This window comes from Eleutherodactylus coqui, chromosome 7 (genome assembly GCF_035609145.1).
Source record: "Eleutherodactylus coqui strain aEleCoq1 chromosome 7, aEleCoq1.hap1, whole genome shotgun sequence".
Taxonomy (NCBI): domain Eukaryota; kingdom Metazoa; phylum Chordata; class Amphibia; order Anura; family Eleutherodactylidae; genus Eleutherodactylus; species Eleutherodactylus coqui.
The window spans coordinates 211,831,537-211,852,822 of NC_089843.1; the positions used below are offsets into that span (position 1 = coordinate 211,831,537).

At 45.6% G+C, this 21,286-nt stretch overlaps 1 protein-coding gene across 1 annotated transcript in view; it reads left to right on the plus strand.

Annotated features, from left to right (window-relative positions):
- The window catches only part of LOC136573665 (rod cGMP-specific 3',5'-cyclic phosphodiesterase subunit beta-like), a 74,038-nt gene extending 53,605 nt beyond the window's left edge, over positions 1-20,433 (plus strand). The window contains exons 18-22 of the mRNA XM_066574926.1: positions 9,205-9,268; positions 12,314-12,388; positions 13,221-13,304; positions 17,569-17,725; positions 20,369-20,433. Of these exons, the coding sequence (XP_066431023.1) occupies positions 9,205-9,268; positions 12,314-12,388; positions 13,221-13,304; positions 17,569-17,725; positions 20,369-20,433 (445 nt within the window). The remainder of the gene's footprint in view (positions 1-9,204; positions 9,269-12,313; positions 12,389-13,220; positions 13,305-17,568; positions 17,726-20,368) is intronic.
- Positions 20,434-21,286: the final 853 nt, after the last annotated feature.

The window sequence follows — 21,286 nt, forward strand, 5'->3', positions numbered from 1 at the left end:
TTCTCGTGACCCTCGCGTTGCACGCATTCTGGCCACGACGGATTACTGGGTGTACACACTGCTCGATCCACGGTATAAGGAGAACCTGCCCACTCTGATTCCCGAAGAGGAAAGGGGTTCGAGAGTGTTGCTATACCACAGGACCCTTGCGGACAAGCTGATGGTAAAATTCCCAGCCGACAGCGCTAGTGGCAGAAGGCGCAGTACCGAGGGCAAGGTAGCAGGGGATGTGCGTAGATCGAGCAGCATGTACATCCCAGGCAGTGCAACAGTCTTTAAGGGCCTGGCCAGCTTTATGGCTCCCCACCAAGACTGTGTCACCGCTCCCCAGTCACGGCTGAGTCGGCGGGAGCACTGTAAAAGGATGGTGAGGGAGTACGTAGCGGATCGCACGACCATCCTTGGTGACGCCTCTGCCCCCTACAACTACTGGGTGTCGAAGCTGGACACGTGGCCTGAACTCGCGCTGTATGCCCTGGAGGTGCTTGCTTGTCCTGCGGCTAGCGTCTTGTCGGAAAGGGTGTTTAGTGCGGCTGGGGGAATCATCACAGATAAGCGTAGCCGCTTGTCAACCGACAGTGCCGACAGGCTAACACTCATCAAGATGAACAAAGGCTGGATTTCCCCAGACTTCTGTTCTCCACCAGCGGACAGCAGCGATACGTAAGCAATACGTAGCCTGCACCCGCGGATGGAAGCTACGTTCTCTCTCACCATCCAAAACGGGGACATTTCTGCTTCATCAATCTGTGTCTAATATTCCTCCTCCTCCTCCTCCTGCTCCTCCTCCTGAAACCTCACGTAATCACGCTGAACGGGCAATTTTTCTTAGGGCCACAAGGCTCAGTCAAATAATTTTTCAGAACAATTTTTATAAGTTTCAATGCGCTTAAAAGCATTGGAACTTTAACTTGAACCAATTTTTCGTTACACTGGGCTGCCTCCAGGCCTAGTTACCACTTAAGCCACATTAACCAAAGCGATTAATGGGTTTCACCTGCCCTCTTGGCTGGCCATGGCCAATTTTTGGGATGTACATTAGTACTGTTGATACAGCAATTTTTGTGGGCCCTCGCCTACAGTGTAATCAAATTAATTTTTAGCCCACCTGCATTACAGCTGACGTAACCTCAGCTGTGTTGGGCAATGCAATGGGATATTTTTATGTACCGCCGGTGGGTTCCAGGGAGCCACCCATGCTGTAGGTGCACACGGAGTTTTTAATACATCTGTACACTTCTAAAGAACCCCAGTCTGACTGGGGCATGCAGTGTGGGCCGAAGCCCACCTGTATTACGCACAACATTACTACCTCAGCTGTGTTGGGCAATGCAATGGGATATTTCTATGTACCGCCGGTGGCTTCCTGGCACCCACCCAGGCAGTGGGTCCACAGGGAGTTTAACCTACATGTGTCCACTTGTAAAGAACCCCAGTCTGACTGGGGCATGCAGTGTGGGCCGAAGCCCACCTGCATTAAGCACGACATTACTACCTCAGCTGTGTTGGGCAATGCAATGGGATATTTTTATGTACCGCCGGTGGGTTCCAGGGAGCCACCCATGCTGTAGGTGCACACGGAGTTTTTAATACATCTGTACACTTCTAAAGAACCCCAGTCTGACTGGGGCATGCAGTGTGGGCCGAAGCCCACCTGTATTACGCACAACATTACTACCTCAGCTGTGTTGGGCAATGCAATGGGATATTTCTATGTACCGCCGGTGGCTTCCTGGCACCCACCCAGGCAGTGGGTCCACAGGGAATTATAAATGCATCTGTTTCCACTTGTAAAGAACCCCAGTCTGACTGGGGCATGCAGTGTGGGCCGAAGCCCACCTGCATTAAGCACGACATTACTACCTCAGCTGTGTTGGGCAATGCAATGGGATATTTTTATGTACCGCCGGTGGGTTCCAGGGAGCCACCCATGCTGTAGGTGCACACTGAGTTTTTAATACATCTGTACACTTCTAAAGAACCCGTCTGACTGGGGCATGCAGTGTGGGCCGAAGCCCACCTGTATTACGCACGACATTACTACCTCAGCTGTGTTGGGCAATGCAATGGGATATTTTTGTGTACCGCCGGTGGGTTCCAGGGAGCCACCCATGCTGTAGGTGCACACTGAGTTTTTAATACATCTGTACACTTCTAAAGAACCCGTCTGACTGGGGCATGCAGTGTGGGCCGAAGCCCACCTGTATTACGCACGACATTACTACCTCAGCTGTGTTGGGCAATGCAATGGGATATTTCTATGTACCGCCGGTGGCTTCCTGGCACCCACCCAGGCAGTGGGTCCACAGGGAGTTAAACCTACATGTGTCCACTTGTAAAGAACCCCAGTCTGACTGGGGCATGCAGTGTGGGCCGAAGCCCACCTGTATTACGCACGACATTACTACCTCAGCTGTGTTGGGCAATGCAATGGGATATTTTTGTGTACCGCCGGTGGGTTCCAGGGAGCCACCCATGCTGTAGGTGCACACTGAGTTTTTAATACATCTGTACACTTCTAAAGAACCCGTCTGACTGGGGCATGCAGTGTGGGCCGAAGCCCACCTGTATTACGCACGACATTACTACCTCAGCTGTGTTGGGCAATGCAATGGGATATTTCTATGTACCGCCGGTGGCTTCCTGGCACCCACCCAGGCAGTGGGTCCACAGGGAGTTAAACCTACATGTGTCCACTTGTAAAGAACCCCAGTCTGACTGGGGCATGCAGTGTGGGCCGAAGCCCACCTGCATTAAGCACAACATTACTACCTCAGCTGTGTTGGGCAATGCAATGGGATATTTCTGTGTACCGCCGGTGGGTTCCAGGGAGCCACCCATGCTGTGGGTCGACAGGGACTTCACAATAGGGAGTTGTACCTGCCTGTGTCTATGAATTAAAAACCCCGGTCTGACTGGGGCATGCAGACACCTTGACAGAATGAATAGTGTGTGGCACATAGGTTCCCCATTGCTATGCCCACGTGTGCAGCTCCTGATGGCGGTGGCACAGGATTCTATTTCTCATTGCTTCTGTACAGCATTGTGGGCTATCGCTCTGCCACTTTTAAAGAGGGTCGCTGCCTAGCCGTGCCAACCTCTGCAGTGTGTGCCTGCGGTCCCTCGTCATGGCAGACGCAATTCTAAATAGACATGAGCGTGGTGTGGCATGAGGGCAGCTGAAGGCTGCCCAGGGACACTTTGGTGTGCGCTGTGGGGGGGAGGGGGGGCGGTTGGGCAGCATGTAACCCAGGAGAAGTGTCAGTGGAGTGTCATGCAGGCAGTGATTGTGCTTTGTTGGAGGTAGTGTGGTGCTTAGCAAAGGTATGCCATGCTAATGAGGGCTTTTCAGAAGTAAAAGTTGTTGGGAGGGGGGGGGGGGGGGCCCACTCTTGCCGGTATTGTGGCTTAATAGTGGGACCTGTGAACTTGAGATGCAGCCCAACATGTAGCCCCTCGCCTGCCCTATCCGTCACTGTGTCATTCCCATCACTTTCCTGAATTGCCCAGATTTTCACACATGAAAACCTTAGCGAGCATCGGCGAAATACAAAAATGTTCTGGTCGCCCATTGACTTCAATGGGGTTCGTTGTTCGAAACGAACCCTCGAGCATCACGGGAAGTTCGTTCCGAATAACGAACACCCGAACATTTTGGTGTTCGCTCATCTCTAGTCAGAACCCCTTTAACCCACACAGACTCCCTAACAAGTATATAACGTAACATGATCCACGACTGGGATCTGATTTTATGGTGAAGACTTTGCTGTCTCCATTTACATATCTGGAAGAACCATTAATTGGGACTGAACAATCAGTTGCGATGGAGGGGATCCATGGATGCGGGAAGGGTTTCTTAGGGCATGAAGATGCTGAGATGGTTTTCTTAGTTCTTCGTAAAATGAGTTTTGGCTTTCTAGTGATATTATTACACAGAATGGGGTCAGTAAGTAAAGTATTTCGATGTTGTGTCATGTTTTTTATTTGGTTATGTCGAGTATTGAGCCAGATAAGACACACATAGCTAAACCCATTCTTTGTTTTTGGGTATTGGGTTTATTTAGGAGGCGTACTTCCTGGTTCAAACTGCTCTTTCCTATGAGAATTGTATCAGTGTCCTTGGATAGTCTTTGGCAAGAAACCTCTTACGGATACTGAATTTGTAGTTTGGTGTTTTTCGGATGTACAATCACTATGGATTCTTTTCATTTGGCTGAAGGGTATATTGTTCTTCCATGCTTTAGGATGGCGACGTTTATAGGTAAAATAGTTGTTTGCATTCACTTGTTTAAATTGAAGGGGTTTCAATTAGGATCTACATATTGGTAATATAAATTTTAAAGTCTAAAAAAAAAAAATCAGTTTCCATATTATTAGTATGCACAGAAAACTGAAACCCCCAATCATTAAAATGCAAGTTATCGGTAAATTAAATTTGTGGTGTGGCGATCAGGAATTGGGTTGACTGTGCCTGGTAGACCTTAAAGGGGTTGTCCCGCGCCGAAACGGCTTTTTTTTTTTTTCAATAGGCCCCCCGTTCGGCGCGAGACAAACACAAGGGATGGGTTAAAAAAAAAAAAAAGTTTAGTACTTACCCGAATCCCCGCTCTGCGGCGACTTCTTACTTACCTTACCAAGATGGCCGCCGGGATCTTCACCCACGATGCACCGCGGGTCTTCTGCCATGGTGCACCGTGGGCTCTGTGCGGTCCATTGCCGATTCCAGCCTCCTGATTGGCTGGAATCGGCACACGTGACGGGGCGGAGCTACGCGATGACGCGTAGAAGGGGGCGGAGTTAAAACGCCGCTCGTGCCGAGACCCAAGAGAAGGGAGAAGACCCTTCTGCGCAAGCGCGTCTAATCGGGAGATTAGACGCTGAAATTAGACGGCACCATGGAGACGGGGACGCCAGCAACGGAACAGGTAAGTGAATAACTTCTGTATGGCTCATATTTAATGCACGATGTATATTACAAAGTGCATTAATATGGCCATACAGAAGTGCTTACCCCCACTTGCTTTCTCGGGACAACCCCTTTAACACTTGTCACAGTGTGTAACATCCCAATCCAATCAGTCAAACATGATTTAAGGTGTATGGGGTGATGGTGAGGTGCACTGGGACCGGTCTCTACTTCCTGGTGTAGATAGTCGTATGCATGCATACACAAATAAAATCTAGAGAGGCAAAGGAGGAAGCAGTTAAAACCCCTGTTTACTTGCACCTTAAATCACAGTGATACAAAATCCAGAAGGTGAAGGCCCTTTCCCTTAAAAGTCATCAGTTTCTCTAGTAGTGGTGGCTTTATCCCTCTTCGGATCTGTCTTGAACCTCCATGGTGCACTAACATGAATGTGTCATCATGGCCTTGTAGTGTCTCTAGCCTCTGCAAAAGCCTTTTCATCAGTTAAGCCAATCCTGTTGCATCTGGAATCCTATGTGTAGCAATCCAGGGGCAGGATAACAATGACTGTTGACCACTCAATAGCGGCCCTCCACATCTGCTTCACTTGTTTTTGTGCGCTAACTGAATCTCTAACCCAGGGGCGTAACTAAAGGCTGAGGGGCCCTGATGCAAAAGGTGAGCTGGGGCCCCCCTCTATCTGTTTCTGTACCCGTACCCATACCTAAACCATGCTGCACAGAGCTATAACTTGAAGCTTCTGGGCCCTAATGCAAAACCTGTAACAGGGCCCCCAACTATAATGCTTTATTCATAGTACTGGGCTCCCTATATGGAGAAGAGAGGCCTTATGGGCCCCCCCTAAGGCTCCTGGGCCCGGGTGCAACCGCATCCCCTGCACCCTCTATAGTTACGCCCCTGCTCTAACCAGCAACAACTTTTCTGAACTTTTTAGATGTGTGTATGAATTTACATGACTTTCACTCCACCCAGTATCCTAGGATGGATTGGTTATGGTGTGTGTGAACCTACAAGCTTGGCTATTTAACCCTCACTGAGCTAAACTTTGTAAGCCACCATTTGCATGTATGTCTTTGAATGTGTTTTGCCACTGCTTTACATTTACATTATAAAAAATTCTAAAGCATGAATGCATGGTATAAAAACATCAGGAAAGGACAAACAACTGTCTTGTGGTGCTAGAGTCTCTCACTGGGATACCGTCCATAGATTACCCACTCACCTTAAACTGATGTCATCGATGAAGCACTTATAGAATACCACTCTAAGTGTCACATATTACTCTCAATACCCCCATAATTAGGTTGGCATAGCATGGCACAAATGTAGCCCCCACTGTGGTCCCTCTAGTTTGAAGATAAGAGTGGCTATCATAACTAAAATAATTCTTCTACAAAATACAATGTATAGAATCTAGACTAAATTCATATTGCTTAATGGGCTTTAACCCTTTGCAATCCAATTTGGGATTCAGGGTTTCCTAGGGAGCTTTCTCTTTCTGCCATTATACAATGGTGCCACCTGCTGGCTAGAGCCACTACTGCAGTATATGACATGCCGGAGAGGCCCCCGACAACAGACTGGCCAGTAATATACAGTAAGAATACCCTGCTGGACGTCTTCCTACATCGGAGCTGTGCAGCCTTCAATCAGAATGTCTTTAGACGTCAGACAGTGGATTGGAAAGGGTTAAGGGATGGCAAATGGCAAAAATAATATGCAGATTCAAAGATGTTGCTATATAGTGAAGGTTCATTTTTCATCTCAAGTGACTTCTTTCAATAAGTTCAATAAGTGCATTGTATCTTTAAGGTAGGTTCAAAAAGAGGTGACATATCGTTGAAGTTGATTCTAAATATTCCGAAATGTTAGAGGTAACACAAACTCCAGCTATTATTTGTCTCCTTGGAGGGATGTGAGGAACTTTATGTATCTTGGGCAGTAAAAGAAAATGAGTAATTGGATTGATAATACAGTATATTTTTCTTGCTCGGGCACTTGTTTTGTAATCCATCATTACTTTCCCCTTTCCACTGTGAGCATTCTTAAAGGGGTTGTCCCGCGAAACAAAGTGGGGTTATACACTTCTGTATGGCCATATTAATGCACTTTGTAATATACATTGTGCATTAATTATGAGCCATACAGAAGTTATTCACTTACCTGCTCCGTTGCTGGCGTCCCCGTCTCCATGGTGCCGTCTAATTTAAGCGTCTAATCGCCCGATTAGACGCGCTTGCGCAGTCCGGTCTTCTGTCTTCTGAATGGGGCCGCTCGTACCAGAGAGCGGCTCCTCGTAGCTCCGCCCCATTACGTGTGCCGATTCCAGCCAATCAGGAGGCTGGAATCGGCAATGGACCGCACAGAAGACCTGCGGTCCACCGAGGGTGAAGATCCCGGCAGCCATCTTCACAAGGTAAGTAAGAAGTCACCGGAGCGCGGGGATTCGGGTAAGTACTACCCGTTTTTTTTTTTATCCCTGCATCGGGTTTGTCTCGCGCCAAACAGGGGGGCTATTGAAAAAAAAACAAAAAACGTTTCGGCGCGGGACAACCCCTTTAAAGACAATGTGTTGTTTATTGACACAAGTTAGTATGAAACTTCCATCTGTTCTCTATTTAAATTTCTAGTGAACCTCTTCCTTAAAGGGGTTGTCTCACGAAAGCAAGTGGGGTTAAGGACTTCTGTATGGCCATATTAATGCACTTTGTAATATACATCGTGCATTAAATATGAGCCACACAGAAGTTATACACTTACCCCCTCCGTTGGTGGCGTCCCCGTCTCCATGGCTCCGTCTAATTTCAGCGTCTAATGCGCAGAAGGGTCTTCTCCCTTCTGGTCGGTCTGGGCACGAGCGGCGTTCTGGCTCCGCCCCCTTGTACGCATCATCGCGTAGCTCCGCCCCGTCACGTGTGCCGATTCCAGCCAATCAGGAGGCTGGATTCGGCAACGGACCGCACAGAGCCCACGGTGCACCATGGGAGAAGACCCGCGGTGCATCGTGGGTGAAGATCCCGGCGGCCATCTTGGAGGAAAAGAAGGAAGAAGTTGCAGAGAGGGGATTCGGGTAAGTAAAAAATTTTTTTTTAAATTTCAACACATCCCTTGGGTTTGTCCTGCACTGAACGGGGGGCCTATGCAAAAAAAAACAAAAAACGTTTCGGCGCGGGACAACCCCTTTAAGTGACTGCGAGTTATTGAGTACTTAATTGCAGAAAGTCTCAGTGTAGGGTGTTTTACTTACAATGGGATAAAAGGTAGATGCTGGTTTTAAGTCTCTTACTATTAGATCCTCTGTGATTAAATGGAGTACATCTTCCAATTCAAGGGGGAATCCTTTACCCTCATGAAACATGTTACAAAGGCTTTTTATTTCTATTGTCATTTATACACTTATGCATTTAATAAATATACTGCTGAACTACAATACAGCTCCAAGGACCTACACATTGGATCATCATCACCATGTATGGACCCATCTGAACCTTAGAATGAAAAGCAACCCAGGAAGAGGGTAATTTGCTGAGATATTTACTACCCCTAAAGTGGAGTAAGTCACATTTTCTATGAACTATAAAACCAGACCTTACAGTATATTGGCTTCACTTCATCTCTGAGCATTGGATTATTTCTGATGTGATGGTTCTGGGGTTGCTGCCATGCTAATAGTCTAGTGCAGGTTTTGCAGGTGGTTCTCCATCTTCTGGCCCTGGTGGGTGTGGCATTAGATGGGACATTCTTAGCTGCACCTGTGGGTAATTGTCAGGGCTATTTAGTCTGGCTGATGCTGGACTGAATTGCCGTTGAATCTTCAGTCTAGCTCTGACCGTGGTCTCAGTCAGAGCTTGGTCCTGGACCTATCATTTGCCTACCACATCCTAAAGCTAAGTTTGGGTTTCTTATGTTATTCCCTTATCCCACGTAGGATTAACTAAGGACCGAGGTACAAGGTCAGGTATGTCCTTGTCAGGGCGAATGGCCTGCATGTAGGCAGGTCCCCATTCCTGAGGTTATTTAGATAGGGAAAGAGTTCTTAGGTTTTAGTTTATCATTGTTTTGATGCACTTTGTGTGTTTATGTGCGAGATCTGCGGGTTACGGTTCCAGCACGTCCTGCCTGGGTGGATGTGACAATTTCCACATACTAGCTGAGAACATCTGCAGTCAATCCATATCATCCATCACTCTTAAAAAATTGGCATTGCCTTTTCTTCACAGAAAGATGATAATATTACCACAGCACAACAAATAACCACCATTATGTTTCCGCTGTAGGGCTATGATGATGACAGCATGTGATTTATCTGCTATTACAAAGCCATGGGAAGTCCAGAGCAAGGTTAGATATCAATCATTTTATCTTGTATACTTTGCATTGCACATCAAGCAGAAGTAATATGTGCACCAGAGCAATACATGGCATGTCTGCTCGGGGTTAGAGGTCCTATATGCAACATTCAGTATGTTGCATATTTTAGATTGATCAGTCATAAGGAGGAATTGATTTTGCTTGTTGCACACGCGGCTTATTGGCTTACCTCATTTGTTCATCATTGCCCATAGCATTTATTTAGTTGTTTTTTTTATTTGTGTGATTTGGTCTATGCATTCACTATTTACTTGATTCACTCCAGGCAAAGAGTAACAGTAATACCCCCTTTCCCCAGTGTGATAAATGTTGCTGCAAAGTTTTTCTCGAAATCTAATTGTGAGGCCAATTGGCAGGATTTGTAAGTCAGAACCAGGAACAAGTCCAAAATACAGAAGTGATGCAAATCTTCCCATTATATTTCATCTCTTAGGTTCCCCTTTTGCAAATACTAATGCTAAATACTGACCAAAATCTTGCTGTGTTAAAGCAGCTTTACAGTATAGACTTAGGGCGCCCACCCACTGGCGATTTTTTTTCCTTTGCGTTTTGCGTTTTTTCTGAAGAGCAATTAGAATTGAATGTGTTCCTGTCCACTTGCGTTTTTTTTTTTCGGTCCGTTGCAATTTTTAACATAGGAACTGTCAGTTGCATATGTGTCCTTATTTTTCTCTTAATGCACCCATGAATGTCAATGGAAATTAATGGAAAAGGCGCAAAAAAGCCGCGAAAATGCTGCGAAAAACGCCGCGTTTTTCACGCACGAAAATCGCAAACGCCAGTGGGTAGGCGCCATGCACCGGTTTTAAAAGCTGCAAGGCAGGAGTGTAGCCATAGGGGATGCAGCGGTAGCAGTGACTACCAATCCCTGCAGCCTTAGGGGGGCCCACAGACTCCTTTATCACATAAGAATACACCAGTATTCTAAATGGCACATTGGGGCTGAAGAGCGTCTAGTTACATCTCTGCTGTACAATGCCAACTAGTCTCGGTTTTCCTGCTTATTTATCTATGCTGCTCCTTGTGCATTCCATCACCCAATGGCCAGCAGTCAAAGGGTGATAGTACATAGATCCCAGAAATAGATCCCAAACTATGCAACTTGAAGCAGGTTTTTAGCTAATGGCCACATTGTAAGTTTACCATTGCACATTTCATTAGATTACCCACTAACAAGGAATAATCTGGCCATAGGGTCATTGATTCTAGTGCTTTCACATTAGAACTTATGTTCATTGGAGATTTTGATATAATAATAACAAATTTTATTTGTATAGCGCCAACATATTCCGCAGCGCTTACATAGACAGGGGGATACAGAAAGACAAAATACAAACATTACAGAAGCACGGTTACATAGTAATTAGAGATGAGCGAGCGTACTCGCTAAGGCAAATTACTTGAGTGAGTAGTGCCTTATGCGAGTACCTGCCCGCTCGTCTCTAAAGACTTGGGTACCGGCAGGGAGCGGCGGGGGAGAGCGGGGAGGAACGGGGGGGGGGGGGGGGGAGGGAGGGGGAGATCTCTCTCTCACTCTCTCCCTCCCGCTCCTCCCTGCTCACTCCCGCAACTCACCGCTCTCCCCTGAGACGAGCGGACAGGTACTCGCATAAGGCAATACTCGCTCAAGTAGTTTGCCTTAGCGAGTACACTCGCTCATCTCTAATAGTAATCAGTTGATGGAGACAGTAGGGATGAGGGTCCTGCTCCAACGAGCTTACATACTACAAGTAATGGGGTGATACAGAAGGTAAAGGGCTGGAGATGTGCAGGTATGGGGAGGTGGAGGGTGAGGGATGCTATACACATAGACAATGGTCAGACATTTAGCCGTGTGATGGCAGAAACGGTATGACTGCAGGAGCGGTTTATGATGACTAGCAGGGATTGCAGTCGGTAGGTCAGGGAGCATGTTATCAGGCGGAGTACAGAGGGGTTTGTTTAGGGAATGCGGTATGCCTCCCTGAAGAGGTGTGTTTTTAGAGCACGCCTGAAGTTCTGCGAGTCCTGGATTGCCCGGATAGCCTTTGGTAGTGCATTCCAGAGGACCAGTGCTGCTCTGGAGAAGTCTTGGAGGCGGGAATGAGAAGTTCGAATTAAAGGGGCCCTCAGTCTGGTTTCGTTAGCAGAGCGGAGAGCCCGGGCTGGGTGATGGATTGAGATGAGGGAGGCGATGTAGGGCGGCGCAGCGCTGTGGAGGGCTTTGTGGATGAAGGTAGCGAGTTTAAATTGAATTCTGTATTTGACGGGCAGCCAGTGCAGTGACGGGCACAGGGCAGAGGCGTCCGAGTAGCGGCTGGACAGGAAGATGGGCCTGGCTGCCGCATTCAGGATGGATTGGAGAGGGTAGAGTCTGGTCCAGGGGAGGTCGATCAGCAATGAGTTGCAATAATCGAGCCGGGAGTGGATGAGGGCAACAGTAAGCATTTTTAACGTGTCCACAGTGAGAAAAGAGCGGATTCTTGCGATGTTCTGGAGGTGCAGCTGACATGTTCGGGCAAGAGATTGAATGTAGGGGGTAAAAGAGAGATCAGAGTCGAATATGACCCCAAGGCAAGGGGCATGTTGTCTAGGAGTTATGTTGGCGCCACACACTGAGATGAAGATGTCAGGATGAGGTCGGTTAGTGGAGGGTGGAAATACCAGTAGGTCAGTTTTAGAGAGGTTTAGTTTTAGGTAGAGAGAGGACATAGTCTTAGAGACAGCGGACAGAGAGTCAGTGATGTTTTGGAGTAGAGGTGCAGAGATGTCACGGGAAGAGGTGTATAGCTGGGTGTCGTCAGCGTAGAGGTGGTATTGGAGGCCAAATCTCCTGATGGTTTGTCCAATAGGGGCTGTGTAGATGGAGAAAGAAGGGGGCTGAGGACTGAGCCCTGGGGGACGCCAACAGCAAAGGGGAAGAGGAGGGGAGGTAGAGCCAGCAAAGGAGACGCAGAATATAAGCTTAGTTGAATACATTTTCTGTTACCTTCATGTAAGGACTATAGAATGAGTATTATTTTTCTTCTTTACCAGGTTGCTCTTTTAGTCGCTGCTGAATTCTGGGAACAAGGTGACTTGGAGAGAACCGTACTTCAGCAACAGCCTATTGTAAGTGAATCCATTCTATAAGGAATCATTGTCCTATAAATCAAATGAAAATGGTCATCTGGCCACCAACCCTTGCCTTCATATGGATAGCGCTTCCTTTAACCCGTTCACTGCCATGAGTTTGTGGACATCGTGTACCTCTGCTAGCCAAAAGATAGCGTTTCTGACCCCCTGTCCCTCTCACTATCAAAGCCAGACTCCTACTGTACACTGATGAAGGGCAAATACCCTGAAACAGCTGTCTGTACATGGAGTCTGGCTTTACTTTTCCTTCCCAGTCATTGTTACAAGGCCTGTATAAAGAGTCGATCTTTGGTTTGAAGGAATGCTGCCTTCCAATAGGTGACACTGTGGAGGTATTATTCCATCTTCCTTATTTGCAAACCATAAGCAAATGGCTTGCAGACATATTTGGAAGTATACAGCATAGAAACAAACCCTATATGAGGCGACACGCGTTCCGGTTTCCGTAAAATCTAAGTATCTTCCTTAGCAACTAAGAGAACTCTACAGTCCAACGGGTCACAGTGGATTGTCATGGCTATAAACTTATACTAGAAATTACATGAATATTATTGAAATGCCAGACATGATCAAGTGGCTATAAAATGCACGACAGTCATATAGAACCAATACCCACTAATGCGACTTCATGTCCTTTAGCTTGCATGGGATACACTTCAGGAGAAATTAGAAATGTTACGCTGCTTACATTTTAATAGAAAATTAGGATGCGTTTGTGAGCCGAATTCCACCGCCAAGTAATTATTTCTAATAATATGCCATAATGTATGATGATGTCCTAATATATAATCTGTTATTCCAATTACAGCCAATGATGGACAGAAATAAATCTGCAGAACTGCCAAAGCTCCAGTGTGGTTTTATAGACTTTGTCTGCACGTTTGTATATAAAGTGAGTCATTAACATATACTGTAAGAGAGACTTATGTCTGAATGAAGGTCATGTCTTTTTTATGATAAACCCCTGGGTTTCTAATATATCTGCAAGGTATTGTTGCTGCTCAAACTCTGAAGGTATGTTCTCACGGCAGTGGCGAATCTGCGGTTTTCTGCCACAGTTTTTTGGCGTGGATCCACCCACAATGGGCAAAATCCGCGTGCCAAGTTCCGAGGCAGAAACGAGTGTTTCCACATCAAGAAGTGATATGTCACTTCTTGACCGGAAACGCAATTTTTCTACATTGGAATTTAGCATGCAAAGTTTGCCCATTGGCAGGGCTAAATCTGCAGGTGGATCTGCACCAAAAACTGTGCCACAGAGCCACGGATTTTGATGCGGTTTTTAGAGGCGGAATTCACATGGTAAGTGTGAAAGACCCTAACAAATAACATAAAGCTAAATATTATATGAAGATATAGACCTGAGATGATGTCAACTTAAGTACAGATGTAGCAGCGCTAAAGCACATTGCGTTACTGTGCGACCTAGAGGGCAGAGCTTTGCTATTTGCATAGTGTGGCTGACTGTTCAAGCAAATAATGCAGCATCCCTACTCAATTAGCGTAACGCGCCAGTATTCAGGATTGGGGATGCTACTTCTATAGATGATTTCGGCTAATTTGTCATGCCATCCTCCATAAAAGCAAGAATAATGCTGCATGATGTGCTAATGTGCATAATCAAAAGGTTGGAAACCTCCACTGGAACTCAAGGCTCCCAAGTCAAGGAGATCCTTTGGGTGACATTTGGATCCATCATGGAGTCTCATGTTCCTATATCCAAGAAACTAGTCATCAAGTGACATTGACCGTTCCAATGATGTAAATCCCACTGATGTGTATGACTGACTCCTATTGCCATGGGACATAAGGATCAAGCATGTTTGACTTTAATCCCTTAATGACCACCATAACACCTATTTATGGCAGATGTTAAGGTGCCCTAATCTGATGCATTTTTACAGTGCTGCAATAGAATACTTATATGGGTCTCCCAAGACAGGGGAGCAGAAACTTGGTTGTCTAATGACAGCCAGGGACCAAAAAAAAAAAATCGCTAATCCCAGCTGTTTAACCCTTTTAATGACATAGTCAATATGACCACAGCATATAAAAGGGTGATAGAAAGATAGAGCTTTCTCTGTTACCTATTGGAACCCTGCAATGTGATCACAGGTTCCCTATGAGTTGCTGTAGCACTTGGAGACTTGAAGTTGGCCTCCGAGACTGATAAGTACAATGACCCACGAGGCTCATCCTCTGGCTGAGGTTCATAGGCAATATAATACACTGAAATATTGAAGTATTATATATTATAAATAAAAATGTTCAAATGCAGTGACAGTCAAGTCCCTTAGTGGTACAAAAATAGAAAGTTTAAAAAAACCTACAAAAAAAAAAAAAAGTTAAAAAACCCACCTTTTCCTCCTTAGTACTTAAAAAGAACCACACAAAAAAGTTACCACAAATTTGGTTCTGCATGTGTTGCCTCCCAAAAAAAGGGAATAGAACGCATTAAAAAAGTCATATGGATCAATAAATGGTACTATTCAAATGTACAACTCCAGCCTGGTGAAGGAGGTGCTGTGCATCTAGTGGAAGAAGACAGTGGCTGAATGACTGCAGGACAGTGAGCGCAAAGCCAGGAGCACAGAGGGGAGGCCGACAGGGAGGCTGGGGACCAGCCTCGGCGCAGACACATTGCATCCCCCTCTCGGGGACTGTCACAGCGAGGCCGCTAGCGGAGATGCGACCCCGGCATGGATAACTGTGACAGTAGAGCTGGGAGGCCACCAGACAGCGGGTTTTGAACACTAACCAGCAGCAGGGTCGAGAGGGGAGATGCCAGTGGGACACTCACAGCTGCGAGTCCAGAAGGGAGATGGAAATGGAGATGGAACACTGACAGCTTGTTCCACACCGAAGATGGCAACCCAGTGGGGACACCCAATCAGCATGTGTGGGCGTCACCTGCCCCTCCCCTGTATCTCAACCCAGCTAACACATGTCTCCACCCATTCTGCTGGTGGAGACAAGATGCACCACTACCTATTATGCATAGGGCTAAACGGTTAGGTGCTTGACAGAACCTGGAGGAGGAACATTAGTCTTGTGTACTTCCACGGATATTTTGCATGGATTGGGGACTGGTGTGGCATATGACAATGTAAAATCAATGCTAAGGTCATTTCTAATCTTTGCTTGTTAATGCACAAAATCCACAAAAATGGAAAAGGGAGGAAATGGGACATTGTGCTTATATTTATAGGTGGACCCGTGAGTGATCCACTTTTTTGTAGGTTGTAGGGCAGTTTTTGGACTATAGTATTGTCACCTCTGGCTGTGTCCAGAAATGCAAGTCTCTGTTAGTCCTCTTCAGATTTAACAACTTGAAGTTCCATGAGTAGGTCACTTCGTTTCCAGAGTTTCTGACGGCCTTTATTAGATATTTTGAGGAAGCCATCAATTGTTTTGAACAGGGCTTTATTATTGCTTCTGGTGAGCCATGGAACTTGTCAAGTCTTTCCCAAATCATTTTAAGGCCAGAGTGGTTTACATTGATGTCCCTGATTCTTGCTGCATGTCTGCCTGACTCTTCTCATGGATATTTGACTAAAAGGTCTATCCTTCACTAAATGACAATTCAAAGTCTCTAGTAATATTCTAGAAAGAAGCTCTCTAGCTTTACAGCCTTCGGGGCAATCCGTGAGTTATACAAGTCCTTTTGTGACTCAATCATGTCTTGGAAAAAACCTAGCAAAGTCTGTTGTGAATTGGTTAGCAGCAGAGTATACTGGTGGTGAATAACCATGGTGGGATTGTGAAGTGTGTTCATACTGTTAGGAGCCTCTTGGTTGCGCCAGTCAGTATCATATCGCCATTGCCTGCTGGGAGATGTGGCAGCAACATAATTTCCTTTAGTTTCTTTGGTGTGTTAGGAGGTTGTCACCAGCAGAGTTGTCTTGTATGTTGCTTTCACATCTGTATCTGACCTGGGGTTGTACGTTAAGTTGAATCAGGTTTGTGTTGGGTGCTGGTCTCTGCACCTGGAGGGCGGTGTAGCATGGCGCTAGTTCCCCCTGAGTGGGAAGGAACTACAAGAGTCAGGGATAGGGTTAAACAGCAAAAACTCACTTTTATTGCAGTTCCAGGCCACCAAGGAGGTGTCCCATACAGTCATGTCCATACATCTAGATTTCAGAGTTTATAGAGTATGGATGCCAACAGCACAACATTCACCCATATAGGGCTGGACAGGTGAATTGCATAGCCATCATATGTTGGTCACGATCCAGAAGAAACAAACCAAGCAGTAGATCCAAAGGAAAGGTAAGTATGGCAGCAACTTGGTGCAAGTAAAACAAGTTTATTCCTCCAGACGTTAAAACAACGTTTCGACTTTTGGCGAGTCTTTTTCAAGAGTCGAAACGTTGTTTTTACGTCTGGAGGAATAAACTTGTTTTACTTGCACCAAGTTGCTTCCATCCTTACCTTTCCTTTAGATTTTAGAGTTTGGTGACTGGAAATACCGCTTTTCTACCAAAAATTTCCATACTGCTTGTCTGGGTGTCTCTGGTACCTTTTCCTCTTTCCTCAGACTCAGGAGGAAAGCTGTCCCTTAACCATCAGTCTGCACTTCTGGCTACACCGTATAGTTACTTCCTTCACCAACTAACTGCACCTGAATTCTCCGGAACTGGGCGGGTGTATATATGGACTGTAGTTCCTCCCATGAGTATAGAGCTCAGGGGCTAGGCAAGAAACTAAGAATGCAGAGGCATAGTGTACAGTCTGGGTCTGGGGTTTTGGCGTTCTTGGTTCTACAATCCCCAAATATAATTTAGCAATATTTAGGTGAACAAAACTATATTGCAAAATAACAGTCTTACAAAACTATATTATACAGTTTAAGTAGTGACAACTTCAGGTCACTACATTACCAGCGATACTATCGTATGGGAGATGGAAGATGGTGGCTGCCCTCTGCATTTCAGCAAAATGGGCCTCTCTTCCTAAAATACTGAGTGAAAGGATGGAAACAGCAGAGGGAGAAAATGCTGACAAGCAAAGTCGGCCACTAGATGGAGTATGTGCAGACAGATAGAAGAAGCTTAATGGTGAAAGCATGAGAAGCAATGATTTGCAAAGTAATGTATGAGAAATTCAACATTGCATGAACATTTATCCTAAATACTAACAATTATTTCATCCTGTAGGAGTTTTCTCGCTTCCATGAGGAAATTCAGCCAATGTTGGATGGTTTGCTGAATAACAGAAAAGAATGGAAAGCTCTGCAAGATGAGTATGAGGCCAAATTAAAGGTAATTGAAGATGAAAAGAAGAAAAAGGAAGAAGAACTTGCCGCAAGGAAAGGTTAGTAATTACTAAATATGTAGAAGTAGTAAATTAGAAATAACGAAAAACCGTCTTATTGTGTTTATTTTATTTAACGACTGCTGGGACTATCCATGTTATTAGAACTTTTATTCGATTTATTGATTTTTCATCTTTGGGCTCTTAAGTATGAAATCCGAATTTATTATTTTTTACTATTAAGATGTCTGGAGAGACGATTTTTTTCTTTATTGCCTGCTTACAGTTTTGATGTTTGGCTGCCATGTTATTGCCGTGCACTCAACATCTTAATCCAGTTTGGGAGTGTAATGGAAGGCTGATAATACATGATGTTATTATGACACAGTGGTGACATTAAATAATGCGGCCTCTGCCGATGTCTAAAACTAACTTTACTGGACCGGAATTAGGCAGATGACCTTCGCTCTCCGTAGGAGGGTTTTGGTACTTTAAACATTGCATGTTAGCTTTAACTGGAAGTCACAATAATAATGCATTGTCACCATCCCCATACATCCCTGTTCCCTGGGGGATAGGAACTCCCCAGTTCATGTCAGTCACACCATCATTGCCCGTCAAGTGTGAGCACACTTAGTTACCGGAAACCGGCCTCACATATCTGGCAGTCGTGTCTCTATCCAGGCTTGGATCCATGGCACTGTTGACTTGAATCCCATGCAGGGAGGGAGACTCCCTCTCCTCTCATGGTCCGCGAGGTCCTTGCCCTGGTGGTCTCTCTGGCTGGTACACACCGAACGTGGCCTCTTCAACCTCGGTCATTGGAACGTTTTTGTCATCTCTTCTTTTGCTCTGGTCAGCAACAGCAATTGCCACCGCCGTTTGTTCTGCTGCATCTGCTGGACCTCTGCACTACTGCTGCTTTCACCCCTTGCAGCTCTCAGATGGCTCATGTGATGCAGCTGCAAATCTATTTACAGTGCCTCGCAGGACCTGTAAACTGCGAACGGGCTTAGCCCTTCATTATTTTCTATAGAGGGAACGTTCTTCTAGGTGGTAGCGTGCTAGTAACTTAACTCCTTTAATTTCGCGCCCGGAAAATCTCTGGGGCTTGCTGCACTGACCATGCAGTTAAACTCCGTAAGATTTCTGTGGACAGCAGTAGTGCTGAAATGTGCAAAGCACTGAGCTGTCATCAGAAATCTTCCAGGGTTTTTATTGCATTGTTGACTCATTTAAAAAAAAAAACTGCCCTGCGAAGCATGACATGGTAATAATAAACCTTCCACAGAGGGGGTTAATAGTCAGTCTCACATGAGGCTTCAACAAAATGGCACCTAGAGCATCCTTTAAACGTCCTTGTTTTCTGCCGCTGCCATCCTGGCAGAGGAGCGGAGCTTACTGGTGCTCTCCTCTTATCTGGCCATGGCACAGGGCCGACGAAGGGGTACACTTAGTGCAGATAGGTGCTGGCAGGCAATTCTGTTCCCCACTCCCTCTCACGGCTAGGTCCTAGTCCAGATGGAGCGGTGCTTACTCCAGGAAGCTGGAGCCACCTGTGGCAGTGGCTACTAGCCGCTATACTGTAAGGGGGAGACTGGCAGAAGTACCACCCCCTTACAGAAGTGTAATGAGCTGCCAAAAGTAGTTAATTTTATATATATATATATATATATATATATATATATATATTTAGTAAATCGTTTTCCATAAGAGTTTTGGACCATTCATGTCTGACACCACCGTCCTTTCACGAATGGCTGAATCCAGCATTGCTATATGTTATATCGGCACCGTTGATTCTTGTTTTTTGCAGTTGCACATGACAATGGAAACCATTTTCTGTCCGTTGACATGGTGACAGCGGTGTTCAGTATAGCAGCCCACTGCCTGTTGTCACTGCTGAATTTTACTTGAAACCACCCGCTGGATCACGGTACAATGATAGCAATTCGTTGCACCTGCTAATAACTTGGTTTCCCGGTCTCACTAAATAAATTTAATGATATTAGCCTTAATCCATAATCTTCTAAATCCTCTTTTGCCAAAGTCACTTTAGTTATTTAATCAATTTATTTTCAGTTAGCCGTCCCTGATTGCCTGAGGCGACACAGCCTCTTCTTCTGTAATGTCGTGTACGACCTATATGTTACAGCCTGGAATATACTTTATAGAACGTTGTGGACAACTTAAAGGGCTTGTACCAGAATTCCAAGTTATTCCCTATCCACTAGATAGGGTATAACTTGCTGATCGGTGGGGGTCTCATTGCTGAAACCCCCGCTGCTCTCAAGAACGGGACTCCCATGTGCAGCGCTTCATTCATTTCAATAGGGCTGATGGAAATACCCGAGTGCATGCCACTGCGGTATCTTGGCAGCCCCATTAAAAGTGAATGGAGCGCTGGTGCGCATGCACATCCAGCGCTTCATTCAGTCTCCTTCATACTGTGGGGGTCCAGTAACTCCATAGTAAGGAGGACCGGGGACACGGGACCCTCATTCTTGAGTGGAAGGGATCTCAGCGGTGAGACCTTCACCGATCTCCAATAGGGGGTAACTTGTAATTCTGGTACAACCCCCTTAATCCAAAGCTGTTTCTCAGCAGTATGGCCATGTGAGGTTTAGCAATAACTGACCATTGAATAACATATATTTCTGAAGTCTGTATCTAATTCTTGCATTCTGTCTTTTTTCTTCATAGCTGCTGCTGCCGGAGGTGGTGGAGGGGGTGGAAATGGCAAATCATCAACATGTTCCATCATTTAATAGGCTGCATAATATAGCTATTTGGATCCATATTTGGAGAGAAGTACAAAAACGATACATTTTTATAAAGACGACCCAAAATACTTTTCCATTATTCTATTTTCAAATGGAAATTTTTGTTAATGATATCATATGCTGCGAACGGCTAATATTCTCATGGACCGAACACCAGGACATACTGCTCACATTTTGCATCAAAATGCAAATTATCACCCAGGCCTGGAGGTTCATAAGGTATTCTGTTTACTGAAAGAATAGACCACATAACATTTAACGAGACTCTGTCATCATGTTTTTGCAGCCTCCAGAAAGCACCATAAGGTCGGGTCTGTTACACCGATTTCAGTGATATGTCTGCTATGTGCATCTCTGCAGTAATTTTGGAGAAACTTGCATTTTATCAGTATCACCCAGACATAGAAGTAGTCCTGCATATTCATGAGCTGCAGGCTAGCCACACCCATCCTACAATCTGGCCAATGACTGGCAGCTCACTCACCATGCACAGTTAATAGGCAGGCAGTAGCCAATTAATGGCCGGAGGGAGGTGTGGGTGTAGCTAGCCTGCAGCTCATGAATATCCAGGACTACTTTAAGTAGTCCTCTATGCATGTACTACTACTGATTTAATGCAAGTTTCTCCAAAACTCCTGCACAGATCCACACAGCAGATATATCACTGTAAGAACTACCTTGTGCTGCCCTCAGAGCGGGTGCGAACAGATGGTAACAGAGTCCCTTTAAGTTTGAGGAATCATCACATATAGCATTTCTGTTTTATGTAAGACATTTGCTTGTTCTATAAAAGGTTATAATTTCGATATGCCAAGGTTTTAAGGCATTTTGGATGAAT